Here is a 21426-nt window from a genome sequence, read left to right on the forward strand (position 1 = left end):
CTAATTCGCTTTGAGTCATGTTGTTCCACTTGTGTTCTGATACCCAGCCATGACGAGAGTCATGGGCTAAACTCGTTCTCCACGGTTCTGGCGTTTGATGTGGACTGTTTGATAGGCAAAAATTGTGATTACTACTAGAGTATGTTCCCTTTTTTTTCGTCGCTCCAGTCTCACGAGGGAGAGAAGAGAGAGATGCTGAAACACGAATTTATGGGTACAGAAACGCCAGCCAGTCCTTCATCACATGCTTCAGCCGCACAAACCCCTCACTGAAAGCTACTTGTCAGTCTGCCAAGGTCCTTCTTACTATTCCCGTAGAGCGCTAATGCAGTCTTTCCTCTATCTCGCTCCCTAAACAGATTTTGTGCAGGTTTGGCTGTAAAACAAAACACAAAGAAGGCGTCTAGCCGTGGCTCTCGCGACCGCTAATGGTGCGCCATGGGTCCAGGTCAACGACAGGAATGTGCTGGCGCCTACCGGGCGTGAACGGGTCGTCGAAGTTGTTGCGGCAGCTAGCCGGTTTCTCCCAAGCATTTGTGGAGTCGCGCAGGAACATGCGCAACAGATGGCGGGTGCTAGCCTCGCCATGGATACCGCGGTACTCGGCGCGGGCGTGCATCATGTTCAAGTTGTGGAGAAACTGAATGTCGCCCTGCTGACGGTCGACCTTTGTGCAGAAGCGCTTGGCTAGCTCTTCAACTGCATGCATTGCGTGCAGCTGCTTAGCCGTCACCTTGGGCATGTCGGCATTGCGCGGGATGGTATCGGTACCAAGTAGTGGCGCTTTGACTAGCTGGCATATCGGCCTACCCTTGGAGAAGAAGAGCGTAGGTCCCAGCTCCAGGTAAGGCGTCCCGCCCCTAGAGCCATATTAGCACAAGACTCTAGCACCCGTATCAAACTTTGTGGTCAAATCTTAGTTTGCTACTCACTTCTGCTTCAGCTCAAATGGCCAGTCTGGTTCTGCCATGGTCTCCAGCACCTCTGGATCCTTTTCGAGGAGCTCATTGTAGATTTTGGAGAAGCTGACCACATACTGCTCTCCGCCCGCCCCGGGTCCGCCGTCATTGCGGACATAGAGAGCAATTACATCGCCAGAGAAGCGGTCACTGTGAAAGTCCATGGCCGCTGTAATCTTAGAGCCGGCAAGGCCAATGCCTTTGCATTCTTCGGGAACAGGCTTCTTGGTCGCGTCGCAGACATGGGTCAACGTCTGATTGGCATACGAATCTGTTGCTCGGTCTGGGCAAATGTACGAGCATACACCAGCAAAAGCGATGACGGCCTCTTCATCGTTGAGGTAAGCAGCATCTAGGCCTCGTAGGACGACGACACCTTTGCCATGGTGAAGCTCTGTGCTAATATTGAAGAGCTTGTTTGCCAGTTTTGCATTGCCGATGCGGAATGTGCTGGCATTGATATCTTCCCTTGCAAGTCCAGTGACTAAAGTGGCAAGTTAGTATTTTCTTTCGTCCTTGGATGATTATGATACGATCAAGGTGGCTGGCTACCTACGCTTAAACTTGATGATGGCTGCTCTAATATCCAGAACTTCTCGGTCATCGAGTTCAATCACGTACTCGGCTGGGTTGAGCTCGTCTCCTTGCCATACACTGGGGCCCACTACCGCCGGGGCAAGCTTATCCGGTGCACTGAAAATGCTGGAAGAGTTGCTCTGCAGACTCTCCATGGAGCTTCTCGAACTGAGTGTCGGGGCTGACATATTTGATGATTTTGCAGGATTTATGCTGGCTGTTGTTGATGTTTTTCTTGTGTTGTCGAGGTTTGGAATGCTCGGGTTTAAATAAGCTACTGTTTAGTTTGGGGTTGGTGGCCTTTTGTAGTTGTAAAAAGATGTTGGTGATTGTATTGTCTAGGAGTAAGCCTGCGGATGGGCGCTCTTATACCTCATGCTTATTCCATAGCCGACTCATTCAAAGGTGTGAGTCGAGCGGTCGCTGGCCGTTGTCGTCACAGCGTGTGAAATTTAGAGCTGACCGACCCGCACTTGTCAACGCAACACTTACATTAGATTGAGCCGCCAAAATAATGGAATCAGCGCCAACAGCCATTTCCACTAACCTCGTGCGGCAGGGAAGGGCCTATGTGTATCCGCCCGCCGTTAACTCGTGACCTGGCGCCCTCCCCGCTAATGCCTGTCAGTCAGCCGCGGCAAAGACCAAGCCATGACAGATTTCCTCCCTACAATTCGGGTCCAGAAGGAAAACTAGGCGCTGCGGAACGCATCGAAGCTTCGCCACACGGGCGGATTTGGCTCCCCCGTGCTCCACCACCAACCTGGTCACCCGTATTCCAGTCACCGCAGCTTGTCCAAGGCAAACGCCATGTGCTTCCAAGCCCTTTGACACTTTTTTTTCTTCTGTTCTGTTTTATTTTGGCATTGTTCATTTTTACTTTTACTTTGACTGCACATGTAGATCTTACCTTGGTAGTCACTCCGCCTGTGGATTCTTAGTGTGACTGTAATGCAACGACGTCGGCACAGACATGTGCGCAAGGCATGGAAGGTTCGATCTGTGCATGCGAAGCCTTCACGAGCACAAACCGATCATCACACCTGGCGCTGCTCATCGGCATCAGCCCTACGCCCGCCGTGTTTGCCGCCGATGGATTTCTCCAGGCAGTTACAATTTGCCCGAAAGCTGCGTCTGCACGTCGATGAATACAGAAATTCTCTTAGCTTCAGTTCTTGGGACTAGAATCTCATATTCCTTGACGACTTGGGAGAGGTCAGCGTGTGACCAGGGGGGTCAAGGGGGGGAAAGGCCGTCAGGACCGATCTGAGACCTATTCCGCGACTTGCAGACAGGTGGTTACAGGGGGAAGAGTCTACACCATCATCTACACTAGGCAATTTTTCTTATGTTGGAAGTGGCCTGTTAATGGGCCGCCCTGAATACCGGCCATAACACATGCTGTGGCTTACCGGATGTTCACTGCAACAAGGCGACGTGATAGTGTGCGTCTGGCCACCATGGTCGGCATGGACAACTGTGGTCCGAGCCAAGAATCCTCCTGCGAGAAACGTCGGATCCGGACTCTGCAACCACGTTCAGCTGCACAAGCTATCAAGGGTCTACTTCTACTCGCTACACTCTCTATTGGAGGACCGGGCAAACATGGACTCCCGAATTTCCAACTTACAAGTATCATTACCATGTTATTGGCTGCACTACTGTGTATACCAGCCTACCCCCCCTCCCATGCCAACACGTACCAGTATCGGATCGACTAGGGGGTCGCAGTAGTCCAAATTCGCGTGTAAAAGCGTCAATCGCCTCATCAACCGACGGCGATCACGGGTACGGGTAGCACTAGAGGTTGCTGCATCGTGCTCGTGCATCAAAATTTAGCTCACCGCCAGATGGCATTCACTTTCCCCCAATGGAGACTGACATGTTCACTACCGGCCCGCTCGCTCTCTCGCTCTCTCGCTCGTCACAAGCCTATGTTCGAGAGCTAAGGCACTTGCAGAAGGGCACACTCCACTATGCAGGGCTAAGGCGGCAACCTCGCCGTAGCCTCATGACATGCCTTAGTGAAGTCAACTTGACTGCATCTCGGCTCAACACTGTGCGTATGATCAGCTGGACCCCTATAAAAGCCGTTGTAAGGGTGTGGCGGGTATGCAGCTATGTACGGTGCGCGGCCCATGATGAGTTGGGATATGGCACAAGAGATACTCGATGGTCTGTAGCGCCTGTCTCGCCTCTAAGCAATCATGTCCCTCTTACTAACCCAGCCTTGGGGCGTCTGGTCTATCACATTCCTCGCATAAACGGTAATTTCCTGCTATCTCTTGGCTATGACAGTTCATGGAGCGTGATTGACGAAGACTTTGTCGTCGTACAGTTATACGGCCCGTATTTACACGAAGACATTTTCGGGGCGGATCAGTGACCAAATCGGGTTGCGGATACGTAGCCGTGTGGTAGGTCCTCGCGAGTGGCTTACGTGCCGGACAGGGTAGAGAGAGCATTTCATTACAGCCTTGTTCCCGATTCAGACCGGCTCTGGTTGGAGCAACTCAACCATTCTCATCGCGTGGCATGATGCGTGCATGAACATGTCCGTGTGTGTTGGTCAGAAAAGCTGCTCGCAGTATCATCTCAGCTGAGTGTGTGTTCGAAGTCATATGTAGCCGAACATGCCTAAGCACTCCTACAAAGTGGTCCCGAACATGTGTATACATGGGTTAGATTAGTCCGAATCCCGGGTGCGACACTGTAGACTGCGATGCTGCGGCACAAGCTTGGGGAAAGTTTCGCACCCCTTTCTTCACTAGTCTGTAGTCGGCGATGTGTAGGGCAATTCAGCGCTTAGGATGTGGCGCATACGCCGGGCAAGATCGCCCAGTGATCATGGCTCATCTCGTCAATCCTGCCATGGTTGGGGTGGATCATACAGTCAAAACCATTCTGGGTTTGCGCATTACCCTCTTACGCTGTTATCATGACAAGTCGAACACTGTATAATGAATCGTGGGCAAGATTGTTCAGAAGTGTTGGAAGGTTTCTGGTGGAGGAATTTTTTGACTGTAGGCTGCGATGTCCGGGATAAGTGGCGTGCGGTCTACCAGGGCCCGAATCTTGGGGCGGAAACGTCACATGCACTGTGTGTTGGATCCATCTTCTTCCCATTCTGCCAGCACTGATAGCTTGAGGATGGATACTTGTGGGTTTCTGTATACCTGGACATGGTATCAGGACTGCTGCAAGATGTTATTGCTAGTTATCGCAGCGACGGCAGGTGTGTCCGAGTCGAACGGAGGCAGCTCCGCCGGCTTACAGTACATTGGACGTCTGAAACTGTCCCTCGTCGGCCTGCTCGGCGATACTACACGGACGAAGGCGCAGATAGCGAGTGTGGCGACAGGAGGTTCCAACAAGGAAGTGTCGGTCTCGAAAGATAGCAACCAGCAACGTTGGTTCGCACAACGCCACAGCGCGGCGTGATCGGTGAGCGGGCCCTTGAGCAAGACATGAGGCCGGGCAGGGATGACGCAAAGCTCCTTTGGGATTCGTTGTTGCACGGCGCCCTCTGCGAAAAACCCCATCGTCGATCAGATGAATGAGGAGTAGTTAGGTAAGAGGTTGGATTTCCTTACAGTCGTAGCGAGGGCGTCTAGTCCGAATTGGCCGTAGCCGGAAGCCGGCATCCAATTGGCAATTTGAGGATTTCAGGTGGCGACTCCACATATGCACGTCACATACATTGCAGGGTTAGCCCGGCGTGTACCCATAATTATCAGGGGAACTGTCTCAAAGCTTCGTTGCGGGAACATATCAAAAGAGCAAGGCGCCAACGCCAGCTCTCCTGGTTGTGACACTCTTCGCGTTGCTCGCGCCAAGATTTCAGTACCGCTGCGCCGGGATGATACTGAAGTAGTCCAGGGCGATACCTTTCTTGGCTTCAGCATGACTTGTTGTCAGCTTCCGGTCAGTGTCTTCACGAGGTCTTGTGAATGGAAAAAGAGTCGGTGACCAGCAAACTCACATGCTTGGCATCACAATTATCACTCCAACTGTGACAATATAGCCTGACGGTACGCCCCGAAACGATGCACTATGCAGGTGCTGAACAGACCCTAGGCTACTACGAACCGGGGCACGACCATTATACTTTCTTCATCGTGCATGTCACAGTACCTGAATCCTGGGTTTCTCGGTATTTCTCCAGTCTATCCTCGGCACCTTGCCCGTCTCGAGACGTCAGATTGTGGCGGTGTGTGGATCGACCGAGCACTAGGAAACCTTGGGTGGGACATGCGAAAGTCTAGACCGCTGTGAAAAGCCCCCAAAAGGAACCCTCACCTTCAAAAAGTACTAAAAGAGCGCAACGTGTGCTAGAGCCTACATGTACAGCGAGTATCATCCTAGTTGGCATTGCCTGGCCCTGGACATACAATTGTCGGCGAGAATTACTAACAGGGACTCTGTTGATATCTTACGTGTGACAGCCAAATAGCGAGTAAGTGAGCCCGCTGCCCGGGTAGCGAAACCGACGTCATGTATCCACATGTCCAATGTGACTGCCTCGTTGAATACCGTCTTCTCAACAAATCGCAAATTGCTTCGGCCTTATGGACAACTGGCGGAAGTTGTCTTTGCGAGCAAATTAAACGACGGTCGCATCTGACGTCATTTAATAAATACTCATCATAAGCCCACCGAGGTTAACTCCGTGTACAACCCAATGGCTCGTAGTAGATTTGCGAAGCAGATGTTATGGGTCAAGTATCCAATATACCGAAATGTCTGTATTACACCAAAGTCGCTATCCAAGACCAATTGTACATAGTAGAGCTAAACATAGCCTTACAATGCCGCCATCAGGTCTTGCCATCCTAATCGGCGCTGGCCCCGCAACTGTGAGCCCGCAACCCCTAAATCTCACCACGCACAAGCCCTCTGACATCGCATGTGTAGGAAACAGGTATCGCGCGTGTTCTCTCCTCGCCTACCCAGGGCAACTTTGCCGTCGCCCTCCTGTCCCGCCGCCCCGAGAACCTCCAAGCCGTCATCTCCAAAGTTCGCTCCGCTTCCCCAAACGCCGTGCTCGAGGCCTTTCCAGCCAATACTTCCAAATCTTCTCTAGAAAAAGCTTTGCGGATATCAAGGCCCACGATAGCTTCAAGGGTCTCAAATTGAAGCTAGCCATATACAGTATCAAGCATTCGAGCAAGAAGTCTTTCTTAGAGGAGACAAGGGTGGATTTTGAGAAGAGTCTGGAGACGTACGTTGGCGGTGCATTTACATTTGCGCAGGAGAGTTTGAAGAGATTCTTTGAGGATCATGGGGAGCAGGGATTGGTAGATGGAGCGGGAAAGAAAGGCGTGAGTGAAGACTGTGATACTGTCTTCATGGGATCAGAGTCTAACCATGATCTAGACGCTCATTTTTACGGGTACCCTTGGCGCTCTCCGATGCAGTGCGCAATTCGCCGCCTATGGTGCTAGTCGCGCATCTGTCCGTCAACTAGCGCAAACTTTGGCTCGCGAGATGAGCGAAAAAGGTGTATATGTCGCTCATACAATTGCTAACGGTGCGATTGTTGACCAAGATGGGGAAGATCAGAAGCTGGGCAAGAAGATGAGTGCTGATGCTGTTGGCGAAACATATCTTTGGCTGCATCAGCAGAAGCCTTGCTTGTGGACACATGAGTTGGATATGAGGCCTGCTTGTGAGAAGTTCTAGTTGTCTTCATGGTCTCAGGTATGACCAATGGCTGCATTGTCTGAGTGCATAAAGCCTTCGTCTCGATACACTCGGAAGAGGTGGCATTTTCACGGCACGCTCCGTCTTAGTATAGCTATATAAAACAACAAAGACATACTAGAACCCCAAAAGATTGGAGACCAAGAACGAAAAGAAGTGGAAAAAACGGAGGTCGACACCTGAGAACACTCGATATCTAATGAACCTAAGTGGTACAATTTATCGCATGAGAGCATAGACTGTTACAGCCACAGTCGGCGAAAGCCTAGACTGTCATAGCTACAGTGAACGGTGAGAAGAGCCGAAGACGAAGAGAACTGTAGTATAGATTGTCTAACGCGAAAAACCATGAGAATGAGTGTATCAACATAAAGCAAAGAAAAGTCCACAAAAAGACAAAACTCCAAGAGATCACCCCACTGTCCATACGCTAGGGGTCAACGCCAGCTTTCTAGCCGATACCCGTATGCTTATCTTGCCGGTGGTTGCGCCCAATGGCTCAGCATCTGGCCAAGAGCCCAGTTCCATTCTGCAGCAAAAGCATTTGTGAGCTGGGTGATCTGCTCAGCAGAAGGAGTATGGCCCGCCCACATTGTCGGTTGCGAAGCTTGATATCGTGCATAGTAAGGGATGAGTTGGCTATGTCCATTAGAAAAGCTCTTGTGCTAAACATGTGGCAGCAACCTACTCGGTCTGTATCTTGCTCAGAACCAGCCAACACAAGTTCCATGAGCGATTGCTCGCGGGATCAGAGTAAACACGTCTCTTTGCTTCATCTAGGCAATCTGAACTATAGCGCAATGACGATCAGATGGTTGATGCTTTTAGAAAAGACCCTTCCAGTAGCTTACCTGAACGGATAGTTTCGGGTCAGTCCGCGAAGCTCAGTTAGCAGACCATGTGAGTCGACGTAGTAAGACCCTGCGCATCGTCAGTTGATCGGGTTCGTATTAGTCGGTTCATCGGTAGAAACTACATACAAGACGACGTCATCGGTTCGCTGCAGTCTGGCGTACCGAGAACAGCGAATGCCTTTTCAATACGGCGGAGTTCTCCTATGGTGTTGACTTGATGGGTTCTCAACGCGTGAATATATTGGGTCTTCTCGACCTGTTAATTATCAGACATTACTGGACTTGATATCATGAAACCGGGAAATGCGTTCATGGGTTAAGGTGCAGTTTAGTACGTACAGAAGTGATCTTTCCGGAAGAAGACATGCTTGGAAATTGGGGCGCACGGTGTTTGCGTGCTGGTGGATAGTGATAATCGTAACTTTCTGTGTTAATCGATGTATTCCTGTCCGTTGGAATGCACAATCGGGTCGTTGGAGAGCTCAGATAAGCAGATTTCTGTTCGCTGCAGGTTATACTGAGTGAAGAAGAATAGAAGAATGACTGTTGGTCACGATATGATAAGATTGCTTTGCTGTGATATGCTACCATTACTGAGTGGGAGGCTATTTAGAAGTTATATAGACAGTCATTTGTAAACCACTATTCTAAAAAGGGTGAAACCTGGAACTGTACAACTCCTGTATACGGCGAAGGTATACTGAACTCTAGCTCAATCCTGTTGGAGATGGAAACATACGCAGTCAAAGACCAGTGAACCGTCAGCATTCCCGAAGCCACACTGTCATGAATCCATTTTGGAGTGTTATATGTCGGTGCTCAGACAGAATCCAGCTGGGTGATGTCAAATGTGGAGAGTGAAGTAAGAACTTTAGCCCTGTATAGACAGACATCATCAGCCACCTTGTTCAAACAGCCCTTGTGGATCGGAAAAGAATCCCATGACTATTTTAGTTACTGTTTGATAGGATAGCTAGCACATAGAAACGGATATTTCGTATGTCGAATAGAAGTGCTTTGGTCAGATTATGGGATATAGACAAGGGCCATCTGACTCGATCTTAGGTCCAGCGGCCCGGTCGATCTAGTTTCGAGCTCCAGCATGAGAATTACCTCGAACCGTTAGTCGTAGAGATTCCGAGAGGGCGGGACAGTTGCTCATTTGCCAGGTTTCCGATGTGCCCCAAGCATGCGTGAGCAAGAGTGGGTCACTTGATCTTACACGACATCATCGCTGTTACAAATCAAAAACCAAGTGCCTGTATAGAATTAATAGCATAGTGCACGTTTACACAGCCGTGAATTGCGTTGTGGATCGAAGACCTGAGGCGATAGTAAGTGCAATCCCAACGGAAAGAGCGAAACACTTCCGGAACGTTGACTTCCCGTAGTATATATGGAATTGAAAATGCTGGGAGTAGGAAACTAAGCACAAGAAGTGGATTTGAGGCTTAGCCCGAGGCTGATGTTGAACGCTGATGTTGAACGCTGATGTTGAACGCTGATGTTAGAGAGTGGAGCAGATCGGGATAGCCGTGGTGTGGCTTCTCTAGCGTGTGGCTCAGCGACTTCGACCTTGACTTCACCACTGAACTGTAACAGACTGTGGTAGAATATGACCATATCGGGGAACACAACTCGAATAAACCTTGTTATCTCATGGGAAGCTGTGTAAAAAATATGGTGGTAGGTAAACTAGTAAGTTCCGGTCCACGGTGGGTAATGTACCTTACACCTCACAAACATCGTCGATTAGGTGTATCAGCCACAGACATCATTTCAATGAGATCCTGCCGGTCAGGTACATGTCTCAACTGGGAATGTTGCATGTAACATCATTGGTCTGCAGCTGCCAAATGCCATGAGGCTGAAAATGGGCTCGTCAGCAGTCCCACGTAAGAAAAGAGCCTCATTAGTCGTAAGCTTTGTACCCACGACCCGGCGATGCAATTCCGAATTTTTGCCTGAAGTGTATCGATTGGAAACAAAAACACTAAGCTTTAGACGATCTTCCGCAAGAAAGTATGCTTATTGGATCCTATCTCATCGGGTGTTGTCGGAAAGTAGTCACCAGTGCGTGATGTTTGGCAAAAATGCCGTTCAGTGAGGATCGGAAGTGGAGCAAAGATGACGATGTGAAGCCCCGTGTTCGTTTTAGGCGCGTTATTGTTAAGGTCCAGGACGTCATGCTCGCTATCGGAATAAGTGTTGTGGAGTTCATCGGCCCCCAAAACAAGTATCGGGGATCTGGATCCTGCTCAGCTGGCATGTCGCTCACTCACACTTTTTGCTGCTTGATAATAGCCTCTATTTATCTTACATTACATACCACATTGTGAGTATTTGAGGACTTTGGCCCAATCCAGCACCTGAGCGCTTACTTTAATTCGAAAGGGTTAGCGCATCGAGAGAGGATTCGGCAATACACAAGGACGGCCACAGCGATTTGAGTCGTGAAGATTCATGTTGGTAGATTCTTTTACATGAGCAGGCAGGTAGTCTTTCGACTCCGCAATGCCTTGGAAGTCATCATCCACCTTTTACACTCGGGCACCTGGACCGAAACAGCCTATATGCTCAGGGCCATGATGGAGTTTACGATATCGTTGTCGTTCTCCTTGAGAGCTTTGACAGCCTTCTTCCGCGAGACGCTGGCCTGCTGCATGACGAGCTCGATGTCTTTGGCCTCAAGACCAGAGTCGTCAACCTCCTCACCGTCATCCTCTTCCTCCTCGTCCTCCTTCTTGTCCTCGACAGCTTTGGCCTTGCCCTTGGTGGACTCGTCGCCGTGGTCGTGACCGGCGTGGTCACCGTGGGTTGCGGCCTCTGCTTGGGCGAGCTGCTGGGCGGCGGAGGCCTGGGCCTGGGAGTTCAAGTCCTCGATCTTGGCCTCACCGAAGATGCTGGTGCGGGGTCAGCAAGTGCCATGTGTCGCAATAGAGGGGCAGTCAACTCACATCCAGGTGTTGCTGGAAGGGGACTTGTATACGTCGGGCTGGCTGATGACGAAGAGGATCTAGCATCTGTGTTAGTCTAAATTTCTACAGGGTTGCTCCTGCCCCTCCCGCCTCTGCGTGTGTTTGTTGACTGCGGCGGGCCTCGACCAATTGCTCCAGGTGCACTCACGTTCTTGGGTCGGCGAAGAGTAACGCGGGTGATGCCGTCAATGTGCTTCAATCCGAGCTTGGCAATGGCCTTGCGAGCCTTCTTTTCGTTGCGCGAGTGGACAGCGACAGAGGTGCCGGCGGGGGCGTTGACCTCGCCCTCGTCGGCCTCAGACTCGTCGCTCGACTCATCCTCCTCAATCTGGACGTTCTTCTTCTCGGGCTCGTCGGGCAGCTCTTCAATGCGGGGGTTGGCCATTTTGTCGGGTTGTGGTGGTCGCAGGTGTGTGTGGTGCTGCAATTATCACAGTAGGGCGGAATTGGTGTCGGAGCTTCCAAAAATGATTTGTGGGCGGTTTAGCGCGGGCTGCTCTGCTCGCTGCTCACAACTCCCAATGACGAATTACCTAGGTACGACAAAGGACCATGGACTTGCAATATCATGTCACCGTTCACAGATTTGGTCATTTCAAAGGGGTATCAAATTGGCAGTTCTAGTTGCAGTCTTCGTGTTGTCATGAATTTGTGGATTGGACCCTCTTGCTACATGAAGAAAGCATGCGAGAGCCGAGTAAACCTTCCCATACCGAATTGCACCGTGCCAAACATTGGACTTATTCACCCGAAACCAGGTCTTGAATTTTTGAATGCCTTTGAGGTCGCCTTCGGAATGCTCATGAAAATGCACGTCATGCTTCTTCATCTCCTGCATGCAACCTCCTCCACAACGCCTGTCTCCCGACAGCATCTAGACTACCTATGCCTTTGCGCTGGCGCGGATCTTGGCGAAGGTCTTCTGAACCTCGAAACGAGCCTGTACACCTTGTTAGCCATCATGTCCGGGTGTAGCCTCTTGTCTACCGTGCATCATCGACATACCTGCTTCCTCATCTTCATGACCTTGAATCGCTCAAAGTCGTTGAGTCCTCGCCTCTTCTGAATAGCCGCACGCTTCTTCGCCCATGAGCTCTCGTCGAACTTCTGCTGGACCTTGTGCTCTTCCCACTTCTTCGCGACGTGGCCGACACCGCTGGCGCGGGGAAGCTTGGGGATGACGATAGGTGTGAGAGAGAGTTTCGCAAGCGCAATTTCCTGGCGAGGGACGGGGGCCTTCTCGGAAGGACCATCGAGGAGAACCTAAGTCTCTGTGAGCTGCTGAACAGCAACCAAATCGCGGGATATGCATACACGCTTGTGGTCAATGATCTCGACAATGACAGCCAGCCGACCCTCAAATGGGCCCTCGTTGAAGAGGACTACACGGCCGACCTCGACCAGCCTCCAGGCACTCGTTGTAATATCGGCGTCACCCATTTCGTCGGTATGTGCTGCGATTAAACGTTAGATCGAGAGAAGCGTGCACGATTGCTGCGACAAGAGCGTACCGGTCGGAAATAGGAGTCGGTGTTGATGTTCTGGTCGGGAGTAAGTAATATCGATGTTGCAGTTGCCGCGAAATTCAAGTGCGCAGCCGGGGCCGTGCACAAGCGAGGCGGCTTGGCGCTGGCCCATAAAGTTTTCGCGACCGCACGACTTCCATCATTACCCTCGCAGACTGCTACCAACACCCCCAGTTCTCCCTTGGACACCCGCCTTTACTTCTCATTTGCATCGCATCTTTGGATGCAGCTATTACATTCGCTATGTAATCAGTATCCTTGCTCGCGATGCGCAACTGCTCGCCATATTCGTAGACTAACAGCTACGGCTCAACAGCCATGCCTCCTGGTACGTTTTCTTCTGAAAAACCTCTCCTTTGCTAGGATGACATAATTTGCGATTGAGCTCGTCGTCGGAGACCCTCGCCGGGGTCTCTTAACGGCGTCGAGTTTATGATATTCAATTCTTACATATTCTGAGCTTGCTTCACACACCGACCTGTTTGACTTTTCACTGGGGTTGCGACACAAGCTAACTCCCAACAGACACTCCAGAGACACACCTTGAACCTTCCATCAGCTCACCCACTTCGATGAGCATCCTTTTGTGATGCGCATTATGTTGCGAAAGCATGTGACAAGCTGGTACATACTGGACAGTGTGGGCAAGTACCCAATAGACGTGTCTGGCGACTACAGTGGCTTTTTTACACTAGTATGTCCAGTATTTCATGACACCCGGGTGTTAGCAAACAGCTACACACCGGATCCACCAAGGTCAGTCTACTCTTTAGTCCACCCTTCCCCCTTCCAATGATTACAACATGCAATAGATAGTATATGATTTCCATGATTACTATTTTATCACCAAGATCACTGAGGAAGATCCAACACGCACCTGCTTTACTCAATTTTGTCTTTGTACAAGTCGCTAACATGCTTGCAGGTTCACGAGTGGTACATGTACACATTTCCATGAAATCACTCTGATGTTTTGGCTTGTCACCGAAACCTGGTCTTTGGCAGATTTGGCTTTGGATATCCATGAGGCAGCGAGCACGGCAGAAAATTGTACATTAACTAAGCGCAGATTCTATACTCCACGGGCAAACTATGTAGAAAAGAGAATCCTGATCAATCATCATCCGCATCATCTCCTGCAACCCTCTGTCCGTTCGTTGCTACCCTTCTACGTGTGATCTTTCTACCATAGTTTCGGTAAAGATTCATCAAGAGCTCCCTGACGACATCACTGAAAGCTGTTCTTGCATCGAACTTGCTTCCACCGTATGGGAAAGAAACAATCTTGGACCAGTCAGCATTGTCGTCGAAGTAGAACTCCAGATCGAAGGCCTCTGCGCGCTTCAACATGTCTTTGAGCGTCTCTCCCTTGTGGCCGTTGAGGTCGGCCCATGCCCACAGCGCAGGGTCGTAGAAGTCTAGCGTGCTAGTTGCCTCTCCAGCAAGAATTTGCGCATTGAATAGGAGGTGTCGAAGAATGTTAATATTGCAGCCGCAGTGAATGACAGCATGACGTAGAGTTTCGGTGGTGATGGCCTTTGTGATGCCCAACAATACTGCCAAGGCTGCAACCGCATGCTCATTCTCCTCCACAATCGCTTGTTGCATACCCGTCTTCGCCACCTCGCCCGCCATGCTACCCTCCCAGTCAATCTCCCCGTTGAAGCTCACCAAGACATATAGTAGCGATGCTTTATCTTTTGTCCACGGTCCGTGTAGCAGTTTCTCCGGGATATAGAAGCCTGGTGCGAAAGCCAGGTACGGGATTTTGGTAAACTTGAACGGCCATAGTCCGTCGAAATGTGACACGCCTGGGATAGAGACTCCAGTAGCTTCCCACGCTTTTCCGCGCAACTTGATCATTGCATCGTGCGCGCGCTGCACATATGCCAAGAAGAAATCGTAGGTGAAGAAACGACAGGATAGGATGTCAGATTGGAGAGAGGCGTCGCTGGTGACTAGGCGATCGCGGTAGTTTGTCCGGTGATCCACGGTGTGAAAGAAGGCCTGCATGGTAAAGTCCATTGTTACTGTTCGGGCGGACAACTTCCTGCCTAAAGCATGGGAGCATCGCGGCAGCGCCATGTTCATGCTGTACAAGAAGATGATTTCAAGCAACTCCTGAGGAAGGCTGCCTAATGCTGGTATTGCTGACATGACGGGTTTTGTGCGTTTGCTTTTGGATTTTGACTTTGCTTTCCGCTGTCGCTTTGGCTCAGGTGTTGAACTTGAAGAAATTTCTACCGGTCGTGGTGACGTTTTGGTCCTCGCGGCAGCAAGCTGTAGTACTGGGTGTAGGTGTTTCCGTTTCTTGCCGCGTACGAAGATGGGAGTGAGCTTCATTGGACTTTAAGTGGTAGTCATCAGCAGGCAGCAGCAATACGCGTCTGCATGCTGCCTGCCTGAAAGTAGAAGTAGAGTGGGTGGATTGGTCCGGGTCAGCGTCACCTAGTCGGAGGTGGTGTGGTGCGCCACACAGAGCGCATGGGCCGGTGTGGCTTTGCCGCGGCGTTGGCCCCGGGATGCTGGTCTAGTTTCGCTGTTTCCGCTCACCTTCTGTCGCATAAACAAAAGTGGACGCCAAAGCACTCACACGACGCGCCATTTCCACGATTCTGAGCGTGAAGACGCAAACATAGGCCAATCGAGTGCCACGTAGAGATGCAGGTCCACGCTGTGCCAGACTCTGAGCGCGCGTTCGATTCAACAGGGAAGAAGCTGCCGTGGGGGTACGAATCTGCCGAGTAAGTCACTTTTCACTGCTCTCGGTTCTCTGAGAACTTTCTCTGGAATCTATACATGGGAAGGCTGCACTGCAGAACTCAGTTGGCCTTGTTTTCCCCCCTGCAACACTATGGAGCATTTCAACTGGAGTCATCTCCTACCGCAGCGCGCACAACTAACAAGTGACCCGGATAGCTCAGATCAAAACCAGCGGCGCATCCCGGAAGAGAAGGGCCCATTCGGTAAAGCGAGAAAACGCGGAACGTCAAGAGCAAAGACGCCGTTAGGCGCCAACAGTGCAGCAGACGAAGCAAAGTTAATCAATGAACGCACAATTGACGACATCTTTACCCGCATCAAGAAAGACGAGGATAACAAACGATCGGTATCTTCGCGCCAGATTGCCACAATCCCGTCATCAGCTTCCGCACCGAACCTCATAGACGTAAGCAATGGGCTCAACAACTCGTTCGCACCAGGCGCATCCACAAACGCAACTTTCGCATCCGAGCCCAAGGAAGTTATACTGTACGGCTATGCGTCTGACGTACAATGGGCGGCAATAGCGTACTATGAGAAGGTGTCGGGCGGATTCATCTACGAGGAATACGACCGTGAGCCACACAACTCCAAATACGGCAAAGGCTTCACTTCACAACGCGTCTCGTGCTGGTCCCTGAACAAGTCAACACTAAGAAAGGTCAACGAGTACGTGGGTGGAGATCACTGGATCAAGGTCACGTTTGACAGTGCAGAGGCGGCGGAGCGCGCATGCCATTACACTGGGAAGAATATCCAAGGCTACAAGGTGCATGCAGAGATGTACAGGGGAACAGGACCACAAGGCGGTGACCGAGTGATACGTGCAGAAGGAGGAGGAATGTCGCAGACCACATCACCCAACACCTTGTCCTCAGGCACCGCAGGACCGCGCGGCGTCTTCGGAACCTCCACCACGGCCTCGTCAGCTACAGTTACGGCTTCTCAACCAACACGAACTGTCACCGAAACACCAGCATTCTTACGTACGACCGGCGCCTTCCCAAGCCATGTCGACGATATGCCTGTCCAGCCCCAACGCGAACAACACCAAGCCCTTGATCCCAACACGGTTCCCGCACGTATGACGACGACAGCGCTAAATCCCCGGTCCCAACGCGCGACGCTCCGTCTCAAAGGTGCAAATGTGAAGCCCGTTGTCTTCCTCCCACAAGAAAAAGCTTTCCTACCTGCAAAGCCTCTTTGGCAACAGACGTTTGGCTCGTTGCCCATCATCGGCTGGGTAATTGGGTCCGGACAGGGTATCATTGGTGATCATGTACCGAGGAAAGATGACGGAAGCTTTGATGCGAATAGTGCAAGTCTGTATTGGCGAGTATGGTACATGGTGGACAACTGCTTTGGAAGCGACTTTTGTGGAGTCCGGGATGCAGAGTATGATGAGTAATTGTTCACGCTTGGGGACACGGAAGCAGGGGAAGGATGTAAGATGGGGCGTGATGGACGAGCATTGGGCGGCGTTTAATCTGTATCATAACCATGTGGCTGAAGCATGTTTTGGAAAGTGGGTCTTCTGAATCCATGTTTGAGGGAATATGGCCGATTACCTTTCTACAGTACATTCATTCTCTAGACATTTTTTGTTGGCGCTGTGATTTTTCAAGTAGATTAGTCAGACATAATATTCCAACCCGGTCACCTGGATATCGTGAGTGACAATGGTTCACGTAGATAATGTGGAAGATGACAAAGAAAAGGGTCAAGTTTGATGTCTAGGATGCATTTCCACTCTCCGGAGCTATTCACAAATACGTAGGTAATACAGCCCAGATTGGGTACATTTTGGCCACATGGAAAGAAGATGCTTAGAGGACGGATAGATCGCCAAACTTCTCCTATGGGGGTGTTAGTCACCACTGTTCCTGCGCTCATGTCGTTCAAGTCACTTGCCTTGTAGCCGGGAACGGCCCAGCGACCCTTGGATACGAGTTGCTCGGTGCGCTTGTCAATCTCAGGCTGGGCAGCAGCGACTTCGTCAACGGTGAGGTCGTCAAATGGCCTGGCGTCCTCGATGTTCTTCAGTGTCTTCTGGAGGTCGCTCAATTCCTTGTCGACAACAGACTTGGTCTGCTCTGCGCTCTGGACGGCCTGAGCCTCGAAAGCCTCAATGGCCTTGATCTGCCTTCCTACATCGTATGTCTGGGGCTTGAAAGCGTTGAACTGCTTCTCGATGTCGTCGACGACTGCCTGGTTCTTGAGGATGCTGCGGTAGTGGCTGAAATCAACAGTCTGAGGCTGCTCCGAGAGGACGGTGACTTTGCGGCGCGCATCGTCATTGCGCTTCTTGAACGACTGGAGGGCGGCGGCGGTTTGACCCTTGAGGCCAAGCTGAGTGGCCAGCTTGGTCCAGTCGAGCTTGAGGGCTGCGCTGCGCTGTAGGAGGGCACTTGTTAGTTTTCAATATCCTCATTTCGGGGGTGCCATTGCGGGTGGGGGGCCGCTGCGAGCGCGGCAATTGGGCTGTCCAGCGCTTCGACAGGGCAATTGAGAGGGCTCTGACGTACTCCGACGGCCATTGTGATGGATTTAGACGGGGATGCGGTGGTTTCGGTATCGGAGGGTCAATGTCCAAGTTCTTCGCGAGAGCTCGGAACTGCCCGCCAAGGATATTGGCGCTCGGACCACGGGCTCACCTCGACCATTCCATCGTGCACCAAGTCCCAACTTGACCTGTCTCCTATACATAGCCCACCCTGCCGTATACATCCTACTCCAAACCTGCAATCACCCACTCCTCGCAATCATGTGGATTATTGACTGGTAAGTACTCCTGCCATGATTCTAGTCGAAGTCTCACTGACCCTTCCTCCGCCAGGTGTAAGTTACTACCCTGACTCTCAAACGCCATAACAACGAATGCGCCCCGGGATTTTGCGGATACATGGCTTGTTTGCAGTCGAGGAGACTATGCTGATGTAGATCAATAGTTTGGGATGTTCTGTCCTCGCTTGGACTCATGAACAAGGTAGGCTGCATCACCATACAAACATCATCGACCAAAGACTAATCTAACACCAACAGCATGCCAAACTGCTCTTCCTCGGACTGTATGCATCTTCCCCTCCAAGATTGTCAAAGTACACATAGCTAACTAGGCTCCAGTGACAATGCCGGAAAGACCACGTATGACAATCAGCACCCGCCACGCGAGCTACAACTAATGCATACAGGCTACTGCACATGCTCAAGAACGACAGAGTTGCCGTTCTGTAAGCACTATGCTGTTCTCTTCTCTAGACTTCCGCTGACCGCTCCTCCAGCCAGCCAACCCTGCACCCAACTTCTGAGGAGCTCTCGATAGGAAACGTCAAGTTCACAACCTTTGATCTCGGAGGCCACGCACAAGCCCGCCGACTATGGCGCGACTACTGTACGCCAAATCCACTTTCCCTCAGTATCCCTACTCCAAATTGACTTTGTTGCAGTCCCCGAAGTTTCCGGCATCGTCTTCCTCGTTGACGCCAAAGACCACGAGCGTCTCTCCGAATCCAAAGCCGAACTCGATGCGCTCCTAGCCATGGAGGAGCTCAAGAACACTCCCTTCGTCATTCTTGGTAACAAGATTGACCACCCAGATGCCATCTCCGAGGACCAGCTCCGCTCCGCTCTCGGCCTATATCAGACAACTGGCAAGGGCAAGGTGCCGCTTGAGGGAATTCGACCAGTCGAGGTCTTCATGTGCAGTGTGGTCATGAGGCAGGGATATGGAGAGGGTATTAGGTGGTTGAGCCAGTACGTCTAGGCGTCATACCATGACAACTACGATGTTGCAGCGAGGAGGGTGAGCGAGGCGTGGTATCTTCGACTGGTTAAGCTGGCACGCAAGCATGATTGTCACACGTGTCTTCAATGTACTCACACGGGCGTTGGCGTTAGCACTTGAAATAATATTACCTCACACATGCCAATACATACACATACTACTGGCACTAGGCTGAAGTGAACCCTGATAGTAAGCGGAACACAAATCCTGTCCTCTAATCAAAGAGCATGCGCATTTCAAATACCAATGTAGTTCGGGGACACGACTGTGCTTACTTGAAGATTCAACTTTTCTCAACGTTGTGGAGTTAATATACTAACAACATGTCGAGCGAATGGTGCTTCGGATATCAGCAACTGCCCGCCACGTAACCGCCCACTCTTGCATGAGCTAAGAAAGTAACAAAGAGAGTTCGCATCCACGCACTGCCACAACTAATTGTGAAGCTATTGTGTAGCCTAGCCAGCCCGCTAGGAGTCCTACGCGGCGTTTCCGCTTTCCGGTAGCTTGGCGGCAGGGTTGGCTAATCGATGACGGTTGGTTGAAAGCTAAACACAGTCAATCAGTCAGCTAAGAGTAAGCTAGAATGCCTTTGATATGTTTCTCCGTCTGCTTGGGATGTGAGATGCTTGCTAGGTTGATGATATGCAGGGCAGAGGTTTGGGCTGGGTTGGGGTTACAAGTGTACATGATAGTCCAGAAAGATGGGAGAGCATAGCAGAAGGATCATGATAAGACTGATGGGATTGTGGATATATGCAGTCTTCTTATCTTCACACGAAGAATCTCGCATGCGCAGGAATGACATTCACACATGAATATCGATAAATCGTGCATTCTCCATCTCTACACCCCAATTGCCGTATGTGCAGGAATCAATTGACCTCAGAACAGCTCATCGGTACAGTATTCCTTCTTAAGCTCGCTTCCCTATCAAGTTTGACATATGCGCGACACTGCATACGCACCTGCATGCGGGGAACAAACCGGACAAAGTACAAGATCGTCGGTGTATTCAGCATCACTTGTCACACAATAAAGGATGTAAGATCAGCATGTGAAGGCAGGGAAATGCGGTGTCGGCTGACATGTTTTTATGCGGGGTGTTGCTGCAGTAGCTTAGATGCATGCGATCGGGATCGTTTGTTGTGTACCCTGAGTGGAAGAAGAAAAAAAGTAAGGGCTCGTGGAGAAGAAGCTGGAATTTTGGGCAAGTATTTGGGAGGAGTAAGGAAAAAGCTGTGCAGAAAAGTCGAAACGACCAATGAAGTCAAGCTGGTGTATATTTTCATTTTCCATTAAATTGTCTTCGCACTGGAGATGCGGAACTAACTACTTATGAGAACTAGCTAGTGGAGTAAAAGCCGAAGCCTATTTACCCAAAGAAACCAAACACCATGCCGCCGCCTATGCACTAGGTATCTACATGGTAGTGTATGTCGTATATGCGTTTCAGTCGTTAAGGAACGTTGAAAGGAAAACATGTTATCCTCCATTAGGTGCTAACCATCATTACTTGGTCGTCAAAGCAAACCATGTATCCAAGGTGATATATGCGCTGGAGAAAGAAAGTGTGTGCTCTTACAAGAGGGCAAAGAGAGCGAAGAAACCAGCGGCGAGAGCACCGAAGCTGGCAGCGCCAGTGGCGGCGGCACCAGTGTACTCGGGCATCGACGGCATGGTAGCGTTGCCGGTGAGGTTGCCAGCAGGCGCAGAAGCTTGGGGTTGACCGTCAGAGATCTGGGTGACCAGAGGCGCGGAGGCCTGAGGTTGACCATCAGAAATCTGGGTGACAACAGGAGCGGAGGCTTGGGGCTGGCCGTCGGAGATTTGGGTGACGACGGGAGCAGAAGCCTGAGGCTGGCCGTCGGAGATCTGGGTAACAACAGGCTTAGAAGCTTGGGGCTGGCCATCAGAGATCTGGGTAACAACAGGCTTGGTGGCCTGCGGTTGACCATCAGAAATCTGAGAGACGGCTGGGCCGGCGGAGGTAGCCTGAGGTTGGCCGTCAGAGATCTGAGAGACTCCGCTAGAGCTGGCGCCGGCCATGGTAGCTTGGATGTGGATCGGTATGCACTGAGCACCGGTCGACTGGCTGTACAGGTTGTAGAAGTCACCAGACAGACACTGGTAGAAGACGGTGGAGCCCATAAGGGACATGGAGCCGTTGCTGCAGAGACCAAAGCCCTCAGTCTCCTTGGCATTCGCCTGGACAGGAGAGTCAAACTGGAATCTATTAAGGTGTTAACATCCACTCGCTAAACGATTCGATGTAGTGATAAC

At 51.0% G+C, this 21426-nt stretch overlaps 9 protein-coding genes across 9 annotated transcripts; 3 read left to right on the top strand and 6 right to left on the bottom strand.

Moving 5' to 3' along the window:
• Positions 1-403: 403 nt before the first annotated feature.
• PtrM4_107530 (taurine catabolism dioxygenase TauD) lies at positions 404-1723 on the bottom strand (the record flags this gene model as incomplete). The annotated part of the gene is made up of 3 exons (XM_001935998.2): positions 404-860; positions 933-1443; positions 1516-1723. The coding sequence occupies 3 exons, from the start codon at positions 1721-1723 to the stop codon at positions 404-406; spliced, it is 1176 nt and encodes a 391-aa protein (XP_001936033.1).
• Positions 1724-6343: 4620 nt separating this feature from the next.
• PtrM4_107540 (uncharacterized protein) lies at positions 6344-7217 on the top strand (the record flags this gene model as incomplete). The annotated part of the gene is made up of 2 exons (XM_066107761.1): positions 6344-6856; positions 6912-7217. The coding sequence occupies 2 exons, from the start codon at positions 6344-6346 to the stop codon at positions 7215-7217; spliced, it is 819 nt and encodes a 272-aa protein (XP_065962210.1).
• A 491-nt stretch (positions 7218-7708) lies between these two features.
• On the bottom strand, positions 7709-8458 carry PtrM4_107550 (uncharacterized protein; the record flags this gene model as incomplete). The annotated part of the gene is made up of 5 exons (XM_066107762.1): positions 7709-7877; positions 7927-8028; positions 8090-8159; positions 8219-8348; positions 8432-8458. 5 exons carry the CDS (start codon positions 8456-8458, stop codon positions 7709-7711), a joined length of 498 nt encoding a protein of 165 aa, XP_065962211.1.
• Positions 8459-10661: 2203 nt separating this feature from the next.
• Positions 10662-11455, bottom strand: PtrM4_107560 (nascent polypeptide-associated complex subunit alpha; the record flags this gene model as incomplete). The annotated part of the gene is made up of 4 exons (XM_066107763.1): positions 10662-10778; positions 10848-10995; positions 11050-11108; positions 11219-11455. The coding sequence occupies 4 exons, from the start codon at positions 11453-11455 to the stop codon at positions 10662-10664; spliced, it is 561 nt and encodes a 186-aa protein (XP_065962212.1).
• Positions 11456-11953: 498 nt separating this feature from the next.
• Positions 11954-12510, bottom strand: PtrM4_107570 (60S ribosomal protein eL14; the record flags this gene model as incomplete). The annotated part of the gene is made up of 3 exons (XM_001935994.2): positions 11954-12010; positions 12076-12333; positions 12385-12510. The coding sequence occupies 3 exons, from the start codon at positions 12508-12510 to the stop codon at positions 11954-11956; spliced, it is 441 nt and encodes a 146-aa protein (XP_001936029.1).
• A 1199-nt stretch (positions 12511-13709) lies between these two features.
• Positions 13710-14753, bottom strand: PtrM4_107580 (uncharacterized protein; the record flags this gene model as incomplete). Its single annotated transcript, XM_001935993.2, has 1 exon — positions 13710-14753. One exon carries the CDS (start codon positions 14751-14753, stop codon positions 13710-13712), a length of 1044 nt encoding a protein of 347 aa, XP_001936028.2.
• Positions 14754-15257: 504 nt separating this feature from the next.
• Positions 15258-16767, top strand: PtrM4_107590 (uncharacterized protein; the record flags this gene model as incomplete). The annotated part of the gene is made up of 2 exons (XM_001935992.2): positions 15258-15340; positions 15516-16767. The coding sequence occupies 2 exons, from the start codon at positions 15258-15260 to the stop codon at positions 16765-16767; spliced, it is 1335 nt and encodes a 444-aa protein (XP_001936027.2).
• Positions 16768-17185: 418 nt separating this feature from the next.
• Positions 17186-17896, bottom strand: PtrM4_107600 (ATP synthase D chain, mitochondrial; the record flags this gene model as incomplete). Its single annotated transcript, XM_066107764.1, has 3 exons — positions 17186-17215; positions 17238-17753; positions 17885-17896. 3 exons carry the CDS (start codon positions 17894-17896, stop codon positions 17186-17188), a joined length of 558 nt encoding a protein of 185 aa, XP_065962213.1.
• A 440-nt stretch (positions 17897-18336) lies between these two features.
• Positions 18337-19122, top strand: PtrM4_107610 (GTPase SAR1 and related small G protein; the record flags this gene model as incomplete). Its single annotated transcript, XM_066107765.1, has 6 exons — positions 18337-18345; positions 18402-18427; positions 18483-18503; positions 18551-18589; positions 18641-18750; positions 18806-19122. 6 exons carry the CDS (start codon positions 18337-18339, stop codon positions 19120-19122), a joined length of 522 nt encoding a protein of 173 aa, XP_065962214.1.
• Positions 19123-21426: the final 2304 nt, after the last annotated feature.

The sequence above is a fragment of the Pyrenophora tritici-repentis genome, chromosome 5 (genome assembly GCF_003171515.1).
Source record: "Pyrenophora tritici-repentis strain M4 chromosome 5, whole genome shotgun sequence".
NCBI lineage: Eukaryota > Fungi > Ascomycota > Dothideomycetes > Pleosporales > Pleosporaceae > Pyrenophora > Pyrenophora tritici-repentis.